Raw genomic sequence first — 20015 nt, forward strand, 5'->3', positions numbered from 1 at the left:
ATGAACTACCTAAAAGTGCTCGTCTACTCGGTACTTGTGACGTAATAAGCGGGCTTGGGGCTAACTGCCTCGCATACAGGAAAAACCTGATTACAGAATTACGAAGACTGGACGTGTAACATCCGGTCACGAGTTTATTCCCAAACTGGTTCTCGCCTGCAAGGACTAAAGCGCAATGTTTATAAAACCAACACTTCTTTCTCCTTTAAATTGTGGTAGTGATCGTCGTTCTAAAATCCAAAACTACAGTAACAGCTGCATATTTCCATCCTTCGCGGTCTTCTGCCAACAGGGTTGTATGAGGAATCTCATGCTTGCATATTTTATGTGCGTTTCAAGGCTCCCTTCTCTGTGTCACCTGATGTGACCAAAGAATTGGAGAATTCTTTGTCACCACAACGAATAATAATAATAATAATAATAATAATGGAGTATGGCCTTTGGAAACGCTTCGTGTAGGTGTTTTGACTATAATGATGATGATGATTGTTGTTTAAAGGGGCCTAACATCGAGGTCATCGGCCCCTAATGGTACGAAATGAGACGAAATGGAATGACAAATTAAAAGTAAAATTCTCCACCGACCAGAATTCAAAGCGTGAGAACGAAGAATGAATGGATGGACATGAATTTAAAACAATCAGTGGATGTGATCCGCAATGCTTTACATTCACACAAACTGACGTAAAAGAATAGGATTACTGACCAAGGGACTGCTGCTATAGCATAACACTGAAACGATGATGCTTGCAGTCTAAAGGGGGTCCAAAATCCAAGTTATCGGCCCCTCATAACGGTACTGATTGCTAGGAAAGTAGAACCATGGTATTTGTCCTGTTGTGGTACTAATCAAAAGTAGCAGAGACTTGCGGTATTCCACACATTATTGTACTACTCAGAGGTTATGAAATTCGACATATAATACAGACCTATGTTTTTCTCACTTTGCGGCACCATTTACAGATAACGCAAACCTATGGTGTTCATCACATGAGAGTACTAACCACAGGGACCTTCCACTATCCCGTGGTGTTCCTCATGTAGTGGGTACTAATCACAGGCAAGGCAGAACCATGGTAGCTATCATCCCATGGTCGTACTAATCACAGGTACTGCAAAAGCCGACCGCATGGTGCTCCTGTGTGCTACTAATCACAAACCTATTTGGTACCTAATATAGTGGTACTACGCGCAAGTAAAAGCGAGCCATGATGTTCTCCGCGTGGTGGTACTAATCACAACTAGTTTCATGGTTCCAAGACAATCATCGCTTGGTTGCCCCTTTTAGTCGCCTCTTACGACAGGCAGGGGTTAGCATGGGTGTATTCTTCATCGGCATCCCCCACCTACAGGGGGTTGTGTGTTTGGTCCGCACGAGGTATTTTATTTCCCTCAAGTCCGCCGGCAAGCCGGTTACGACCCCCCTATCCGCCACCTGGGACACGCCACGTGGGAGTATCACCTCTCCCCCTGCTACACCAGTGTAGCAGGTTCGCGGCAACCTATAATGAATCCTAATGATGAAGACAGCACACACACCTGACTCCCAAGCTGGATGAATTAACCAATGAAGGTTAAATACCCCGACCCGCCGGGATCAAAACCAGAATCCCTCGGGACAAAGTCCAGCATGCTAACAGTTTAGCCATGAAACCCGATAGTAAATTAGTGTCCTCATCCTGGTGTGGTGCAGCTCTTTTTTCAAACACATCCCAAATGGAAGTGAGCTGTATGTACCATTTCCTGCCATTCTTGAATTGCTGACACCGAGCTCGATAGCTGCAGTCGCTTAAGTGCGGCCACTATCCAGTAATACCAATATAAATGGTCCGTTATTGGACATTATAAATTTTCCAGCTAACTCATTCCTGGTTGCCAGCGTTTCGCCCCCGTGTGCTAGGCTGGGCTCATCAGTTGGTACCTAGCACACCTACCAAGACGCTGGATAGTGCATACCGTGGAGGCCACTGCGTAGGCTAATTGTAGCCACCGGCAGTGCCAATGCACTATGAGAAACATTGTCTCATTATCAAAAATTGATGCCTGCTTGGCCATCAGATGATGTAGAAGTTGATTCCCATAGGGAATCAGAAATAATTGTTCCGAATGAGTAAATTTATAATACCAATATAAATGGTCCGTTATTGGACATTATGAATTTTCCGGCTAACTCATTACTAGTTGCCAGAGTTTCGCCCCCGTGTGCTAGGCTGGGCTCATCAGTTGGTACCTAGCACACATACCAAGACGCTGGATAGTGTATACCGTGGAGGCCACTGCGTAGGCTAATTGTAGCCACCGGCAGTGCCAATGCACTATGAGAGACATTGTCTCATTATCAAAAATTGATGCCTCCACGGTATGCACTATCCAGCATCTTGGTAGGTGTGCTAGGTACCAACTGATGAGCCCAGCCTAGCACACGGGGGCAAAACGCTGGCAACCAGGAATGAGTTAGCTGGAAAATTTATAATGTCCAATAACGGACCATTTATATTGGTATTATAAATTTACTCATTCTGAACAATTATTTCTGATTCCCTATGGGAATCAACTTCTACATCATCTGATGGCCAAGCAGGCATCAATTTTTGATAATGAGACAATGTCTCTCATAGTGCATTGGCACTGCCGGTGGCTACAATTAGCCTACGCAGTGGCCTCCACGGTATGTACTATCCAGCGTCTTGGTAGGTGTGCTAGGTACCAACTGATGAGCCCAGCCTAGCACACGGGGGCGAAACGCTGGCAACCAGGAATGAGTTAGCTGGAAAATTTATAATGTCCAATAACGGACCATTTATATTGGTATTATAAATTTACTCATTCGGAACAATTATTTCTGATTCCCTATGGGAATCAACTTCTACATCATCTGATGCCCAAGCAGGCATCAATTTTTGATAATGAGACAATGTCTCTCATAGTGCATTGGCACTGCCGGTGACTACAATTAGCCTACGCAGTGGCCTCCACGGTATGTACTATCCAGCGTCTTGGTAGGTGTGCTAGGTACCAACTGATGAGCCCAGCCTAGCACACGGGGGCGAAACGCTGGCAACCAGGAATGAGTTAGCTGGAAAATTTATAATGCCCAATAACGGACCATTTATATTGGTATTATAAATTTACTCATTCGGAACAATTATTTCTGATTCCCTATGGGAATCAACTTCTACATCAGTATCCAGTATTCGGGAGATAGTAGGTTCGAACCCCACTGTCGGCAGCCCTGAAGATGGTTTTCCGTGGTTTCCCATTTTCACACCAGGCAAATGCTGGGGCTGTACCTTAAGTAAGGCCACGGCCGCTTCCTTCCCACTCCTAGCCCTTACCTGTCCCATCGTTGCCATAAGACCTATCTGCGTCGGTGCGACGTAAAGCAACTGGCTTGATTGAATTGCTGACAGTACCGTGAATCGAACTCGGGACCCCGATGATAACCTGATATTGATGCTCAGCTCATAATGTCACCATTTTTACCAACTCTCTGTGGGTGGGGACAGTAGAATAATACAGTACCTCCTGCCTGTCATAAGAAGAGACTAAAAGTGTCTCCAGGGTTTCTTAACTTGAGAGGGTGGGTTGGCGACCACAGGGCCCTTAGCTGAATCCTGGCATTCCTTCCACTTACTTGTGCCAAGCTCCTCAATTTCACCTATCCTATCTTGTTCTTTCCCAACCCTGATGGAAATAGAGCATTCGGGGCCAAGGGAGTCTTTTATTTTCACACCCTTTTTATGGGTTTTTTTTTGGCCAATACACTCCTTTTTCGAACTGTAGGATCCCTTCCAATTTTTCCTCTGTTTAGAGTTAATAAGAGTATTGTTGCCATGATGTACTTCCTCTTAAAACAATAATCACCATCACCTGACGATGGAATAAAATCTCTGATATGTGTTGTGAAATAAATCATTTAATAAAACTTGTGACTGGTAACAGTTGATATTATTTCATAGAGAACTATTTCACAGTCACTGACGAGGTCTCCTTTAAAAAAACATGGTTATGTTTAAAATTTTGGATCCTCTCTTTCAGACCATATATCACCACCTTTCTAGCATGTGAGAGTAGAGAATATACTGGTAATTTAATGGTAGTTATTACGTCCCACTAAATACTTTTACGGTTTTTGGAGATGCTGAGGTGACAGAATTTTGTCCCGTAGGAGTTCTGTTATTTGCCAGAAAATCTACCGATAGGGGACTGACATATTTGAGCACCTTTAATACCACCAGACTGGTCCAGGATCGGATCTGAACTTCGGCTCAGAAAGCCACTCTGCCCAGCTGATATTAGAGTTAAGGTCCTGTAATTATCACATTTTATTGTGGAACCCTTTTCCAACAGAAGGATAAAGGTGGATGTCCTTTCTCCATATTTTATAGGAAATGTTTAAGGTAATTTGAATACTAGCAATGTCTTTTTCTGCTTCAAATACTTGGGCAGTATGCTGAATGACTGATGTGATTCCAAAAAAGAAATAAAATCTAAAATTGAGCAGGCCAAGAAACAATTCATTACCATGAAGAAATTCTTTGTGAGGTCAGATCTCGGTTTGCAGCTACGAATCTGCATGATCCTCTGCTACATGTTCCCTGTTCTCCTATATAGATGTGAAAGCCGGACCTTGGATCCAAACACTGAAAAATGTATAGATTCCTTTGAAATGTATCTGAATTGCCGTCTCTTGCCACTCTTGGATATTGAAAATTTCAAATGTCGAAGTCCTTCATCGGATAAAAAAAGGAAAAGGAACTTTACTTATTATAAAAGAAAGGAAAACACAATACTTAGGGCATGTTATGAGGGGCAAGTGGTATCAATTATTACAGCTAATTATTGAAGGAAAGATACAAGGGAAACGGTCCGTTAGTAGACAGAGAAATTCATTGCTAAAAGACATTCAAAGATAGCACAGATGTACATCAGACTTACAGAGGTAAGGTAAGTCTCATATAACCTATGCCATCTAACTAACACATTCTCTCATTCAATTCATTAATTTAATTTTATCTAATTTATCGGGTTAACTTCATGGGCACCGCAATGAATCGCAAAAATTTTATACCAGACACAATGTATCTGTGTTAACCACATCTTCATGTGCTGTCCTGACAATGTCCAACAACATTTCAGCAAGATTTAACAAGCACCATGAGAGCATCTCATTTATTATTTTGATTGAAGATGAAACAACATCTAACAGTTCCCTGTCAGCTAGTGGTTATTTACAGCAGTGTCCAATGGATTACATATAGCTAACACCACACATATAGATTTGATGACAAACTACAGGATCAACATTTACCAGTTCCTATTGAAATGATCAGCAGTATTAGAACTAACAGTTCTGTGTATATAAATTAATACTTAATACTTGAAATTATTCTCAATGATGAACATACTGGAGATGTTAGAACCTAGTTCATTTTCAAATTTATTCATATTCCATCCCAGTTTTTAATGTCACTTTGTATATATTTGTATTCATTTGTTTTTATGTCAATTGTGTGCATGTACATTTGTTTAGTTATTAGGTGTTTTACATTAAGGCTGAAGATGGCCAGCCCAGACCGAAACTAGTCCCTAATTAATGTAATTTAGAATATTACATATTATAGTATTGAAAGGTGGACCATTACTACATTAATTTAATAATTACATTGGTAACACTAACCAACGGGATTTCTTTGCTGGTGAATTTAAATGGGATTTGCTAGTCAATGTTGCTAAATCTGCATGTGGTTTAAGACCAGCGTGAGAGCACCAATCAAAGAAATACCTTTGCCAGGAAGATGTGGAGGTGGTGGTGATTATTGTTTTAAGAGGGAGTACAACTAGGCAACCCTCTTCTTTATAACACTAATCAGAGAGAAAAAATCGAAGGGATCTGACACTTCGAAAAACGAAGGTATTGACCAAAGAAAGACAAGGGCCATGAAGGGTGTGAAAATGAAAGACTTCCTAGCCCTCGGAAACCTAATAGCGTCGGGGTCAGAAAAGAACAAGAGTTGACCAAGGGAGGTCGGATAGGATAGATAAAAGTGAGGAGCGTGGCACAAGTAAGTGACGCAATGCCAGGACTCAGGTAAGGGCCCCGTGGGTGCCAACCCACGCTCCAAAGTTCAGAGCCCCTGGGGCCCCTATTAGTCGCCTCTTACGACAGGCAGGGGATACCATGGATGTTATTCTGCTGCCCCCACCCACAGGGGGATGCCAGGAAGAGACATTTTAACATGGACATCCAGGCTGATAGGATCGTGCCATAGCAAGTACGCTGCAGTGACACCACATGAAACCCACAATGTGCTTTTGTTTGATGCTGATTTTTTGGCATTGGTAGCTGCTATACTCCGCACGGCTTTACTTCTAAATTGACGTTTCGCAAAACAAATGAGCATCGCCTTACCTCTGTTGCCAGCGCGCTACAGCAGCGAGAACATCTGATGCAATACGACCGCGGTAAACAGACCTCGTAAAATGTAATACCGTACTCAGAAAAGCTAATGAATCTGGATTGAAAACAAATTCACAAAACAACATTTTCTAGCAACACCCGACAGTAAAAAGAGAATATATTAAGAATGAAAAAGAATGAGGAAATAACACATCACTCTCCGCTAATGGCTGGTACAAGAAGGAGGTAATGGCCAACAAAGGGAACACTCCACTGATCTCAGAGTCACTTTCTTGCCACTTGTCTTTTCCGAATTACACTGAGACATGCTAAATACGTACGAAGTATACTAACCAATACATGGACGTAAATAAAACTACAGCTATATTCTTGTACACTGAAGTATTAAACCTGTATTGTATTAACTTTTGCTATGCTAAACTGTAAATTACACTATACTGTACTATATTAGAAAGATAAAGACTAATATGAAAAAGACACATTACTGAAGAAAAATGCAAAAGATCATGAACCTTACTGAATACCATACACACTGAGCAAGATATGTTAACCACGTGGTGAATGTAAATTTAGAATCGGCAACTACGCTTCAAGATAGCACTCTGCCGATATAAGTCAATATGAATGGCAGCTTGGGATTGGTTGGATGTCTATGTTTCAGCACATAACCACCAGACAGGCCAAAATCAGTCAAAACATCAATTTAGAAGTAAAGCTGTGTGGAATATAGGTGATCGGTCATTTACGGTGACGTTCATTAAACAGCCACGTGTCATGTTTTCAGTGGGCTTGGACTCACATTGCAAGGCAAGCCTTTTTTGATTGGTGCTCTCAAACCGGTCTTACTGTCATGGAAAACGGTATAGGCACCCGAGTTAATACATTAATAAAAGGTTTATCCTTTGTCCCACGTAAAAACAAACCACACCAAAATTTAGATTATTTTATTCTATATTTAATTATGTGGAGTAGAATTTTTTATCATAACCAGTTAAAATTTGAATGCAGGTTGAACAAAAAAAAAAAAGTGCCAGTAATTTTTCCATTTCCATTGGAGCACTCACTTTGATCTGATTGTTACCAAACTTTAATACATCTTAAAGTAAGCTGTTGTAAATCTGTATACCACTTTTTATTTCATATTTGTGAAAAAAGTTGTAAATTTTGTGAAACAACATTTTCTCATTACTGGGTGATCACAGTCGTAAAAAAATTTGCATGTTTTGAAGCTCATAGGAATGTCAGGCTAAAATTAAAACTGCTTTTTGCCTGCAAGCAATTGTTGATTTTATACTGATTTATATTTAACTGAATGGTTCTGCGAGAGGAAAGCAATGTATCAGCCGAGCAGTGCTACCCAGTTGGCCTATTTGCCGTGCCAACTGAACTCTGTCAATGCTCTGTATCAGCTTTGAGTCAGGTAGAGGAGCTATTTCACAATGAATGTGTTGTGTTGTGGGGTGAGAAAGTGGAATAAGGGAACAACATGATAGATGATGAAGAGTGGTATTTCCTCCCAACCCGGAACTTTAAAAACAAGACGTTTCAAAAGTTGAACTCATCCAATCCTTACTATTGATACCTTGTAGAGAGGATACACTTTGATAAGACTTGAGGTCTATTACTCATGAGCTATGGAAAAAAATGCATCAATAAAATTGAGAAACATTATTGGGAGAAAGATTCACTCATGGAAGACTGTTGATCCTGTTGTAATAAATTCAAACAACAGTTCATTTCATTAATCAGACAGCGATTATGCTGACGACTGAAGAAGGAGCATTGTAAATCTGTCAAACGTTTCATTTAATTATTTATTTTTAAAGTTAGAACTCTGTAAATAGGCAGTGAAAACTTGCAAATACTGTGTTATAGTACAATGAAAACAGCTTTCCAGCTGGCACACAGTTTTTAAACCTGCCATTGTGGTCCACAGCCCTCATGAGAAAAGGTGATGCGAAATAATATTTTTCTTAAAAACATTAGAGAAAACGGTTTTCGACTTTTGCCATATTGAATTACATTCGCACTACGACAGTTTGCTGTGGAGGGAATGGCACTGTGCTCCGCGCACTTGACTGGAGATGTTAGCGACAATCTCTACCCTCTTACTAAAGTTCACGTAGAAATGAGACATTCTAGAAAGAATGACTTCTTCTCTACTTCTAAGGAAAGTACAGTAAGTTTCCAAATAATTCTGCGAAGTGCACTGATGCATTAATCACTAACGAAACAAAGAGGTCCTTCCTTCTCATAAGCCAGAATTTACGGCGCAATACAAGATATCCTATGTAATTCTATTGTTGATATATCGAGCACTAGTCCAATATAGGTTTTAAACAACTGATGAAACAACAAACATCTGCTTATTGTACAGCAGAGAACGCCCAGCTGATGTTCAACCCGGCAACATTGCTAGGATTTCCAGGGCCAAGTGCATTGTTCCTGCAGGTCGCTAGCCTGCTTTCTTCTCACACAACCACCCAATTAAATATAAATCAATACAAAATCAACAATTGCATGCAGGCAAAAAGCAGTTCTAATTTTAGCCTGACATTCCATGAGCTTCATAACAAGCTGATTGTTTACGGCTGTGATTAGCCAGTAATGAGAAAATGTTGTTTAACAAAATTTATAACAACTCTTTTCAAAACTATTGGATGAAATAAAAACTTGGTATAAAAATAAAAAATAAGTTACTTTAAGACATATTAAAATTTGGTAACAATCAGATTAATACTTTTAAGGTTATGAATTTTCAAAGTGAGCGCTCCGTTGCAAATGGAAAAAATACAGGTTTTTATTTTTTTTACAATTTGTTTTACATCGCACAGATACAGATAGGTCTTATGGCGACGATGGGACAGGAAAGACTTAGGAGTGGGAAGGAAGCGGCCATGGGCTTAATTAAGATACAGCCCCAGCATTTGCCTCGTGTGAAAATGGGAGACCACAGAAAACTATCTTCATCACTATGTACATGTTTCTTGTAATGCTTTGTCACTCAATTGACCTACAAAGGAGGCTTGGAGTGGTGTCCCAATGGCACACAAGCCACCAGCATCTTGGAAAGGTGTGGCAATCAACTGATGAGCCCACTGCTACACTGGGGCATAACTCTGGTATAACGGTGCGAAATACTGGACTAATTATTTAAAAATTATTCATCAGTATGACCAACTATCTAATGGTCATAATGCCAGTTCACATCATTTCTGATCACCCTGTATATCAACCAGTTGGGGGTTGAGAAGAGAAAGATGTATTATAAGAACAGGGATTGAGGAGGAGTGAACCAGTCTACTGGAGACGGGAGTGTACGAAGGTGTGGAGACTGTCATCATCATCTTGTGTTTTCTTTCTATTTCTCACTCTCTCCACTGTTGCTGCCATTGTTTTTATCCTTAAATTTGTTCCCTTCAGTGTTTCTATCTTTCTATATACGACGCAGTTTGTCTGTTGTTATATGATGACGTATTTTGTTTAAAAGTTTGCTTAAGTGTTCCTATGACGGCTATAGCAGCCTCTTAATTTTTTCATCCTGTAATCATTCTGATAAGCAACTGTTCTAGAAACCAAGAACTTCAAAACTATACACACTGCTGTTTGTAGAAAGTGAAACACCAAGACCGAGAGCTGTGATCATAATGCAATTTATTCCACATATTAGGGACGTGACAGGACACAAATGATTACAATTACAGAAATGTACATGCACGGTGACCGTGGAAATTCAGTACGGCGTAGCGCCACCACACGCTGCAATCAGAGCCGCTAGACGTCGTGGCATGGAATCAAAGAGCACCTGAATATGCTGCTGGGGAATACTCTGCCACGCGGTTTGTAGGCGCGTCCATAAATCATCAACAGTTGATGCAGGAGGACCTGAACGAACAAGGTGTTGACCGACCATATCCCAGACATGTTCAATGGGTGACATATCCTGCGAACGGGCAGGCCAGGGAATCAGTGGTATCCGTCATTCTTCGAAGAAGGCTTGGACATTCCTCGCCACCTGTAGCCGGGCATTGTCCTGCTGGAATATGGCATCTGGAACGGCCTGCGGGAGGGGCAGTGCCTCGGACTGTAAAACCTCCCTGATGTAGCTGTTCAGATTGCCCTCAAGACGTAGGAGGCGAGATTGCATGTTATAGGCAATTGCACCCCAAACCATCACATTTGGCATTTGTCCGCTATGCCGCTCAATAATACAGTCTGCCCGACGGCATTCACCACAGCGGCGTCTAACGCATATGCGGCCATCACTGTAGGACAAGTTGAAGTGGGACTCGTCCGAAAACACTACATTTTGCCACTCAGCATGCCAGTGTCGGTGTTTATTTGCCCATTGCAGTCTACGACGTTGGTGGTTGCTGGTCAATGGAAGCCGGCGCAACGGGATGCGTGCCACCAGTCCGGCCCTCAGAAGACGGCGTCGAACCGTCAATGCAGACATCCCCACAGCCGTTGCAGTGCTCCAATGTCGAGCCAACACCATGGACGAAGCTGTTCTGTTCGTTACAGCCAAGCGAACAAGATGGCGCTCATCTCATGCTGTGGTCACATTGTGTTGTCCAGTACCCTGTCGGCGCTGTGTACGGCCCTCTTCTCTCCACTGGTTCCACATACGCCTCACTGTTGAAACAACGTACCCTGTACGAGCCGCAATGTCACGGAATGACAGATCCATCTCCCGGTGCCGTATCATTCTGCCCCGTTCGAAGTCACTCACATGCTGATATTCCCTCCTGTGATGTCGGCGAGGCATAGTGACACTTAGGTACACGTTTCCACTTCGTATGACGGCTTCGCACTGACTGAGCGTTGCGTAACACTGCCCTGGCCGGTCACACACAGAAGGGCACTGCTGGGCCTACGTGCATGCCATCTCTCTGCAATTTAAAACACTTATTATGGTTCCACTGTTCTACACGTCCTCTGATTTTGGCATGTTTCAGACCATTGCTTCTGAGTGTTTCACTTTCTACAAACAGCAGTGTAATATCAGATTCTATATTATTTGTGGCAATCCTGTAAGAAAAGCTCACTGGGCAAGTTGGACGTGCGGTCAGGGGCGCACAGCTGTGAACTTGCATCCGGCAGATAGTGGCTTCGAACCCCACTGTCGGCAGCCCTCAAGATGGCTTTCCGTGGTTTCCCATTTTCACACCAGAAAAATGCTGGGGCTGTACCTTAATCAAGGCCATGGCTGATTCCTTCCTACTCCTAGCCCTTTTCTATCCCCTATCCCACCGTCACCATAAGACCTATCTGTGCCGGTGCAAAAAAAAAAAAAAAAAAAACAACTCAAGAGCAGCTAAATTCAAACACATCTTCTGGAGTGCACAAGAGTTTTCTTACTAACAGGGTGGTGCTCGAACAGCGGATGCATTTTTATTTTTATTCACAATTACAATATTTCAATTGACATTGCAGTGAATCCCACTTAAGCAAACTTGTGTGTGGGCTTGTATATTGTACAATACTTGCATTAAAAACACTCTCTCACTCACTCCGTAGGCTTCTGTGGGACATGAAGTTCCTGTGCCAATCTCACAATCCTCTTCCATCCTTTTGGTATCACTTTTCATTGCTACTGTTTTCACGATTTGTTTTGCGTTATTCCACATGCATTCACAAACTTCATCATTTGTTTCATCAATGTCTTCTGTAGGATCTTCTCCCAGAATATCAAATCTGTTTGCAATTTCCACATTATACTTTAATCTTTCATCCTCCTGCTTTAGTTTCTCAGTGTCAACATTGCATCTTTCCTCAGTCTGTGACTTACAAGAGGTTTTCAATTTAATTTTAATTTTAACAGAAGCAATTATCATATTGTGATCAGATCCTATCTCAGCTCCTCTGAAAGCTCTGATATCAGTTACGGATGCCTGTTATCAATTAGGCTAGCTGACGTCAGCAGCTAATATAATGGCAACAGTGCGAAATATTGGATTAATTTAAAAATTAATCATCAGTATGACCAACTTTCTAATGGTCATAATGTCAGTTCACATCATTTCTAACCACCTTGTATATCAACCAATTACCTGTGGTGTGTGGAAGGAGTTATCGTAGGTGAAAATTTTTAATATGGGGTCATATCTGTTTGGAGAAGCCAGATGTTCAGGCATGTTTTTAGTTTTGGTCCTTTCCTTATCTTTAATATTTCTAGGAGTCTGTCTGTTGTCTGTTAGGTCATCAGCCCAGAGGCTGGTTGGATCCTCAAATAGCACCACCAAAGGTTATGCGGTTATAAGGAAACCGCAAAAACCAATGGCAGCACCAAAATGAGGCGTACTAGGCAAGACGAGGAGTGAGGTAGTTTGCCATTGCTTTCCTCACTGGGTCAGAAAGTGCTATTGCAGCATGACTGACCCTATGAGCAACACCTTTCATAACACTCATGCACTAGTCGTGCTCTGAATGTCATTACTCAACACCACCCATACCCCAGCAGCTTCCATATTGTCACAGCCATGGATGAGACTGGGACTTCGGTGGAAGCTACACTTTACTCTGGCCTGTGCCAAGAGATGGATACAAAAGTACTGTATCCATCAAGAAATGGCAGCAGGCGTGGTCCTAGATATGCTGCATGTCTCTGTCCAAGAAGTGTATTTCGAATTGGGATTGGTAATGCAGATCTTAGTTGCAGTACTTTTTACTCTTGAGTTGAAAGCCATTCAACTTTCATGCATGGCTCAGCTCTTTCCTGGAAACCTGTAGAGGTCAGTGTAGTGGATCTGTTTGCCGACTATCTTTGTATCAGTTATGGTTTTTCACACTGTCGACCACTGAAATGGGAGCAGTAGAATAACACGCACGGTATCCCCTACCTGATACAGATGTTGATTCCCATAGGGGATGTGTAATATTTGTTCCGAATGAGTAAATTTATAATACCAATATAAATGGTCCGTTATTGGACATTATAAATTTTCCAGCTAACTCATTCCAGGTTGCCAGCGTTTCGCCCCCGTGTGCTAGGCTGGGCTCATCAGTTGGTACCTAGCACACCTACCAAGACGCATGGCCAAGCAGGCATCAATTTTAGTAGTGAGACAGTGTCTCATAGTGCATTGGCACTGCCGGTGGCTACAATTAGCCTACGCAGTGGCCTCCACGGTATGCACTGGCCATGCGTCTTGGTAGGTGTGCTAGGTACCAACTGATGAGCCCAGCCTAGCACACGGGGGCGAAACGCTGGCAACCTGGAATGAGTTAGCTGGAAAATTTATAATGTCCAATAACGGACCATTTATATTGGTATCCCCTACCTGTCGTAAGAAGTGACTAAAAGGGGCCCCAGGGGCTCTTGATTTGGGAGCGTGGATTGGAGACCACGCGACCCTTAGCTGAGTCCTGGCATTGCTTCCGCGTACTTGTACCAGGCTCCTTACTTTAATCTATCCTACCTTCCTTCATCAAGTCTTGGTCTTTTCCAACCCTGACGCTATTAGGTTCCAAGGGCTAGGGAGTCTTTCATTTTCACACCCTTCGTGGCCCTTGTCTTCCTTTGACCAATATCTTTATTTTTTAAAGTGTCAGACACCTTCTATTTCTTCCCCTCTAATTGATGTTAATAGAGGATGGTTGTCTAGTTGCGCTGCTGCCGCCACCACCACCACCACCACCACCACCATCATTACCAGACTACAATAATTTCTCTGTTGCTTTACACTGAAACAAAGAGTCCATAGTGATGAAAAGAACAATTCTGAACCATGTTTCAGGTTCAGTAGACTCCTGCATGGAAAACACCATTCTCTATTTGAACTGAACATCTGTACAGATGGACAACGTGAAAGAAGATGCGACACCTTGGGCATCAGCAGTGTCTTCTCCTCAAAACATCGAACTAAAAGTGGCCATGCAGCTTAAGTCTATTAGACGAGCTTCAAGAGAAGTGGAAATATCTCTCCATATATTGTAGAGAATATCATGAGCCTCTGTGGCTCAGATGGCAGGACGCCAGCCTCTCGCCTATGGGTTCCGTGGTTCAAATCCTGGTCACTTCATGTGAGATTTATGCTGGACAAAGCAGAGACTGGACAGGTTTTTCTCCAGGTACTCTGGTTTTTCCTGTCATCTTTCATTCCACCAACACTCTCCGGTATCATTTCATTTCATCTGTCAGTCATTAACCACTGCCCCAGAGGACTGCGACAGGTTTCCACAGACAGCACAACTTCTATCCTCGTTGCTAGCTGGGAGTTTCATTCATTCCATTCCTAACCCGGTCGAATGACTGGAAACGGGCTGAGGATTTTCATTGTAGAGAATATCATACAATCATCCAAAACTATTTCCATAAAAAAGACTGTTTTGTACAAGCTGATGCAATGTACAAAGAGAAAAGTTAACAGTATGCTTTGTGGATGAAGTGTAGGGAGGAAATCCTTTTCAATATGTAGTTCTTTGATGAAGCACATTTTTATGTGGACGAGGCTGTAAATAAGCCTAAAACAGAAAAGCCTAAAAATGTCCATGAAATAAGCAGTCATGGAGAGAAAATTACTACTGAGTTGCTTTATCCAGCCATGGAATTATTGGCTCCACTTTCTTGTCAGAGAGTCAATTTGCAGTTAATTTATGCCTCAACTTCTTTCTAATGAACTATCAATTCCAAACACAGTGATTTATGAGAGATGGTGCAATGCCTCATATTGATCATTTTGTGTTGGAATTCCCGAGGACAATATTTGGTAAAAATGAAATGAAATGGCATATGGATTTTAGTGCCAGGAGATCCCAGGATGGGTTTGGCTCGCCAGGTGCAGGTCTTTTGATTTGACTCCCGTAGGCGACCTGCACGTCATGATGAGGATGAAATGATGCTGAAGACAATACATACACCCAGCACCCCCGTGCCAGGGAAATTAACCAATGATGTTTAAAATTCTTGACCCTGCCAGGAATCAAACCCAAGACCCCTGTGACCAAAGGCCAGCACACTAACCATTTAGCCATGGAGCCAGACACAACATTTGGTGATCATGACATTTTCAACTGGTATCTGAAGTGACATAATCAGAGATATTTTGGCCCCCTTACATCCCAGATTCAAACCCTTCTGACTCTTCTGTGGGGTTTCTTGTAAGAGAAAATTTTTCTGTAAGACCCAATAATAAACAGTCAAAATATACATATAGATTGGTGGACCATGCAGACGAATCACTGAAGACTTGTGCACAAAGTCATCGTGAACATGAGTACACATCTTGAGACGGTTGTCCGCTGTAATGGAGGCCACACAGAACATCTGTTCAAGTGAAATGTACCCAGTATTTCCAAAGAGTAAGTTATCTGTGTGTGAAATTTCATTACTGTAGGAAATTAGTGTTGTAATGTAATATATATATGTCTCAGCTGTTTGTGCACTACCCTGTATATAATAAGAGATTTCAGTAATACTAAAAAAATACAGTAGATTAGATAATACATAGCATATAAACTATGAGTTTCCATATTTATTTTATCTCTTAATGATATGTCATTATCTCAGTACATTCTCCTTCTACGTTTATATATATCTCGAATATCAGGGGATGGTACACAGTTCGGCTTCTTGTGTATGAATTCCAGAGTATTCGAAACCTAAAAGAAAAAGAAACCAAGGTAAGTATTTTGTATCTTACTTGTATAAGTCTTTCTTTTATTCCTTCATTCTTTCTTTATCTGATATCTTTCACTCATACACACAAGTAACTCTGAATGTTCCAAACTGGCATACAATGTTTAGTTATCACCCAGTTACATTATAAATGACTGACAATGAATACACAATACTTAGCTTGATACTTTTAGAAGTGGTTGAAAGACAACTTAAAGAAACATGTATTCACATTCAAAATCTATTTACAAAGTAGCATTATTATGTGGTTTCCCATTTTCACAGCAGGCAAATGCTGGGACTGTACCTCAATTAAGGCCATGGTCGCTTCCTTCCTGACTGGGCGAGTTGGCCACGCGGTTAGGGGCATGCAGCTCTGAGCTTGCATCCGGGATATAGTGGGTTCGAACCCCAATGTCGGCAGCCCTGAAGATGGTTTTCTGTGATTTCCCATTTTCACCCCAGGCAAATGCTGGGACTATACCTTAATTAAGGCCATGGCCGCTTCCTTCACTCACCTAGCCCTTTCCTATCCCATTGTTGTCATAAGACCTATCTGTGTCGGTGCGACGTTAAAACAAAACTTCCTTCCTGGACCTAGTCCTTTCCTATCCCATCATCCCCCTGTGGGTGGGGGTGGTAGAATAACACCCACAGTGTCTCCTACCTGTCGTAAGAGGCGACTAAAAGGAGACTCAGGGGCTCTGAACTTTGGAGCGTGGGTTGGCAACCACGGGGCCCTCAGCTGAGTCCTGGCATTGCTTCCACTTACTTTGCCAGGCTGCTCACTTTCATCTATCCTATCCGACCTCCCTTGGTCAACTCTTGTTCTTTTCTGACCTCAACATTATTACATATGGAGGCCTAGGGAGTCTTCTATGTTCGTGCCCTTCGTGGCCCTTGTCTTCTTTTGGCCGATATCTTCATTTTTCGAAGTGTCGGACCCCTTCCATTTTTCCCCTCTGATTAGTGTTATATAGAGGATGGGTGCCTAGTTGTACTTCCTCTTAGAACAATAATCACCATCACCACCACCACCACCACCACCACCACCACCACCACCACCACCACCACCACCACCTATCCCATCATCACCGCAAGACCCGTATTGCACATCAATACGGAACAAAAATGTAATTTACCGAGCTCGATAGCTGCAGTCACTTAAGTGCGACCAGTATCCAGTATTCGGGAAATAGTAGGTTCGAACCCCACTGTCGGCAGCCCTGAAGATGGTTTTCCGTGGTTTCCCATTTTCACACCAGGCAAATGCTGGGGCTGTACCTTAATTAAGGCCATGGCCGCTTCCTTCCCATTCCTAGCCCCTCCCTGTCGCATCGTTGCCATAAGACCTATCTGTGTCGGTGCGACGTAAAGCAAAAAAAAAAAAAAATTTATACGTTATAAGTATGAGACCCATCTGTGTCGGTGTGAAATAAAAAGAGGAACACTGTTATTCAGCTCTAGCTTTTGCCTGCAGCTTTGTATGTTTGAAAGTTAATTTTATGTCCATTTATAGAACTTTCTTTTACAAGTTGCAAGCTCACAGCTGCATGGCCCTAACTGTCTCAAATATTAGTTCAATATCTTGTTAGTGTTGGAACATGCTAGTTTCAGTTGATTTGTTGACAGTTGTTTGTTTTTTAAGAAAGAAAAGAGCAAGAGTGTAGAGAAGCCATCAACCCACATAAAATTATTTAAAGTGGGCATATAACAACATGATTGACAAGAAATACAAGTACTGGCTCCTCCAATTGGTACACTACTAAAATTGAGCTATCTAAACAACATGTACGGTGCTAGAATGAGGAACTCTGGATGACTTTGCATTCTCCACAGCAAGCAAAAGCAAGAAAGAACCAAACACAACTGCTATTGTTAGCCAGAAACCAGTAGTGGACCTTGGGGTGGTATCGGTGGCTCGCGATGTAAGTCGCTGCCTCACTGTTCGCTTCTCTTTCGGTATTTTCGAGGTTAATAATGTTATTTCTCCGCTCTCACTTAATGAACTGAAATAATACAAATACTGACAAGTTTCATGAAAAATAAATGAGCACTTTTTGCATTTGCTCAATCCAAACCAAATGACAGAAGTGAGGGAAGGACAAATAGACAGATAAAACCAACATTGTCTTTGCATTGCATATTTTATCAACACTTTCCAAATAGTAACAACAGCAAAAATGTGCAGGGAGACACTGTATTCTTATTAAATTATTTGTTTAGCATATGACTTTTAGTACTGGGAGTGTCAGAGGACATGTTCGGCTCTACTGGTGCAGGTCTTTCTATGTGACGTCCATGGGTGTCCTATGTGTCTGGGTGTGACATCATGATGATGATAACAATGCAGGAAGAGGGTTAAACATGGTGTCGGCACATAGCCTGTTCCTGTCAAATAACACCAAGGGGTCTGTTCAAGGCGTAATGTAACCATCCGATGGACGAATCACCATCAAGAGTGTCATGTGTCCTCACTCCGTATGAACACTGCGGAGAGGTTTGGAATTGAATCCAGGCTTTTGGCGCTCAGTCTAGTGATTATAAATTGTATACCGCCACCTCTCCAACCCTGCCAGCCAACATTTTGATGGGTTTTTTCTTTCTTCACCAATCGAACCAGCTAATCGTGGTGTCAGACCCTTCACGATCATGACCACCAGGTGGGCGCATTAGGTGATATTTCTTTTTGCTAGTGGTTTAATGTTGCACTAACACATGGAAGGTTTTCGGTGATGCAGGGAAGGATCAGGGCTAGGAATGGGAAGGTAGCAGCTGTGGCCTTAATTAAGGTACAGCCCCAGCATTTGTCTGGTGTGAAAATGGGGGAAACCACATAAAACCATCTTCAGGGCTGCCAACACTGGGGTTCGAACCCACTAACTCCCAAATGCAAGCTGATAGCTAAGTGACTCAAACCATGCAGCCACTCACTCAATTCACTATGTATCAATGAAGTCCTGCTATTGATATTACATTGCAATATCGATAATACAATGATCTCCCAGAAACAAAATGTTTCAAATACATGGCAGTTTTAATTGTCAGTATGGTGTCATTTTCTCAGAAACAAGAGATGCAACTCCCAGATTAAATTAAAACAGAAGACGGGTTATGGCTTTGAAATTCAGAAGAATATGGGAGTTCCCGGATACCCTACCAAGAAGTGGCGATGAAGTACACTAAAACAGAGAAGAACCTTATTTGCCTTGACTGGCTGCATCTGGGTAAGAATGCATGACAATAAAGGCGAGGAAGAGAAAGAAGAGTTCTCGGAAAAAGAATTCTCAGCTCTTACCTTCCATTCTAGTGGTGAGCGAGCAAAACTTGATTCTAGTGGTGAGGGAGAAAAACTTGGAGCAGACTGAAAGTCATTAATGCAGCACTCCTCATCAGAGGACTCGCTGGAAAGGAGATCCTGAAAGAAGAAAAACTACAGTAAATCATTATGATTATGGATTCCATAATTGGACAACAGTTATGAAAAAACTTGCAAGATTTCCTAAAATGAATAAATTCTTCTTGTTGTTCTGTCAGAAAGTTGGAGATTAGTTTAGAATAGTTACAGGGGTTACATAATGCTGTAATATTTTACCTTATTGTTCATAGTTCACATGGATCATTTAATGAAAGGTGGGAATTCAGGGATTCAGCAGGGTGGGAATGTGTTGTTGTTTTTTTTTTTTTTTTTTTTTTTCCATCTATGGAATTTAGACTGGGTAAGCACATGTCAGACCATCAGACTTTATGCCTAAATGATCATGGCTACCAGACAGGCATTTAATAAGAATGCAGAGAGAAATATGATTTATTAAAACCATCAACTTCCTGTATGTACAGGTTGCCAACAAAGGACAAAGTGTACAATAGGCAAATGAAAATTTTTAAAGTTATAAAGCTGAGAAATGAAGTGCATTAAGAGTGGGCTAATTGAAGGCAGACTACAAAACAATAATATGGATTATAAATGACATT

General features: G+C 41.8%; 1 protein-coding gene across 1 annotated transcript in view; it reads right to left on the reverse strand.

Annotated features, from left to right (window-relative positions):
* Nucleotides 1–15890: 15890 nt before the first annotated feature.
* LOC136883106 (uncharacterized) overlaps nt 15891–20015 on the reverse strand; it is a 51650-nt gene continuing 47525 nt past the window's right edge. The window contains exons 9-10 of the mRNA XM_067155290.2: nt 19339–19458; nt 15891–16024 (exon numbers count right to left, since the gene is read on the reverse strand). Of these exons, the coding sequence (XP_067011391.2) occupies nt 15929–16024; nt 19339–19458 (216 nt within the window). The 3' untranslated portion in view covers nt 15891–15928. The remainder of the gene's footprint in view (nt 16025–19338; nt 19459–20015) is intronic.

Source organism: Anabrus simplex, chromosome 11, assembly GCF_040414725.1.
Source record: "Anabrus simplex isolate iqAnaSimp1 chromosome 11, ASM4041472v1, whole genome shotgun sequence".
Taxonomy (NCBI): domain Eukaryota; kingdom Metazoa; phylum Arthropoda; class Insecta; order Orthoptera; family Tettigoniidae; genus Anabrus; species Anabrus simplex.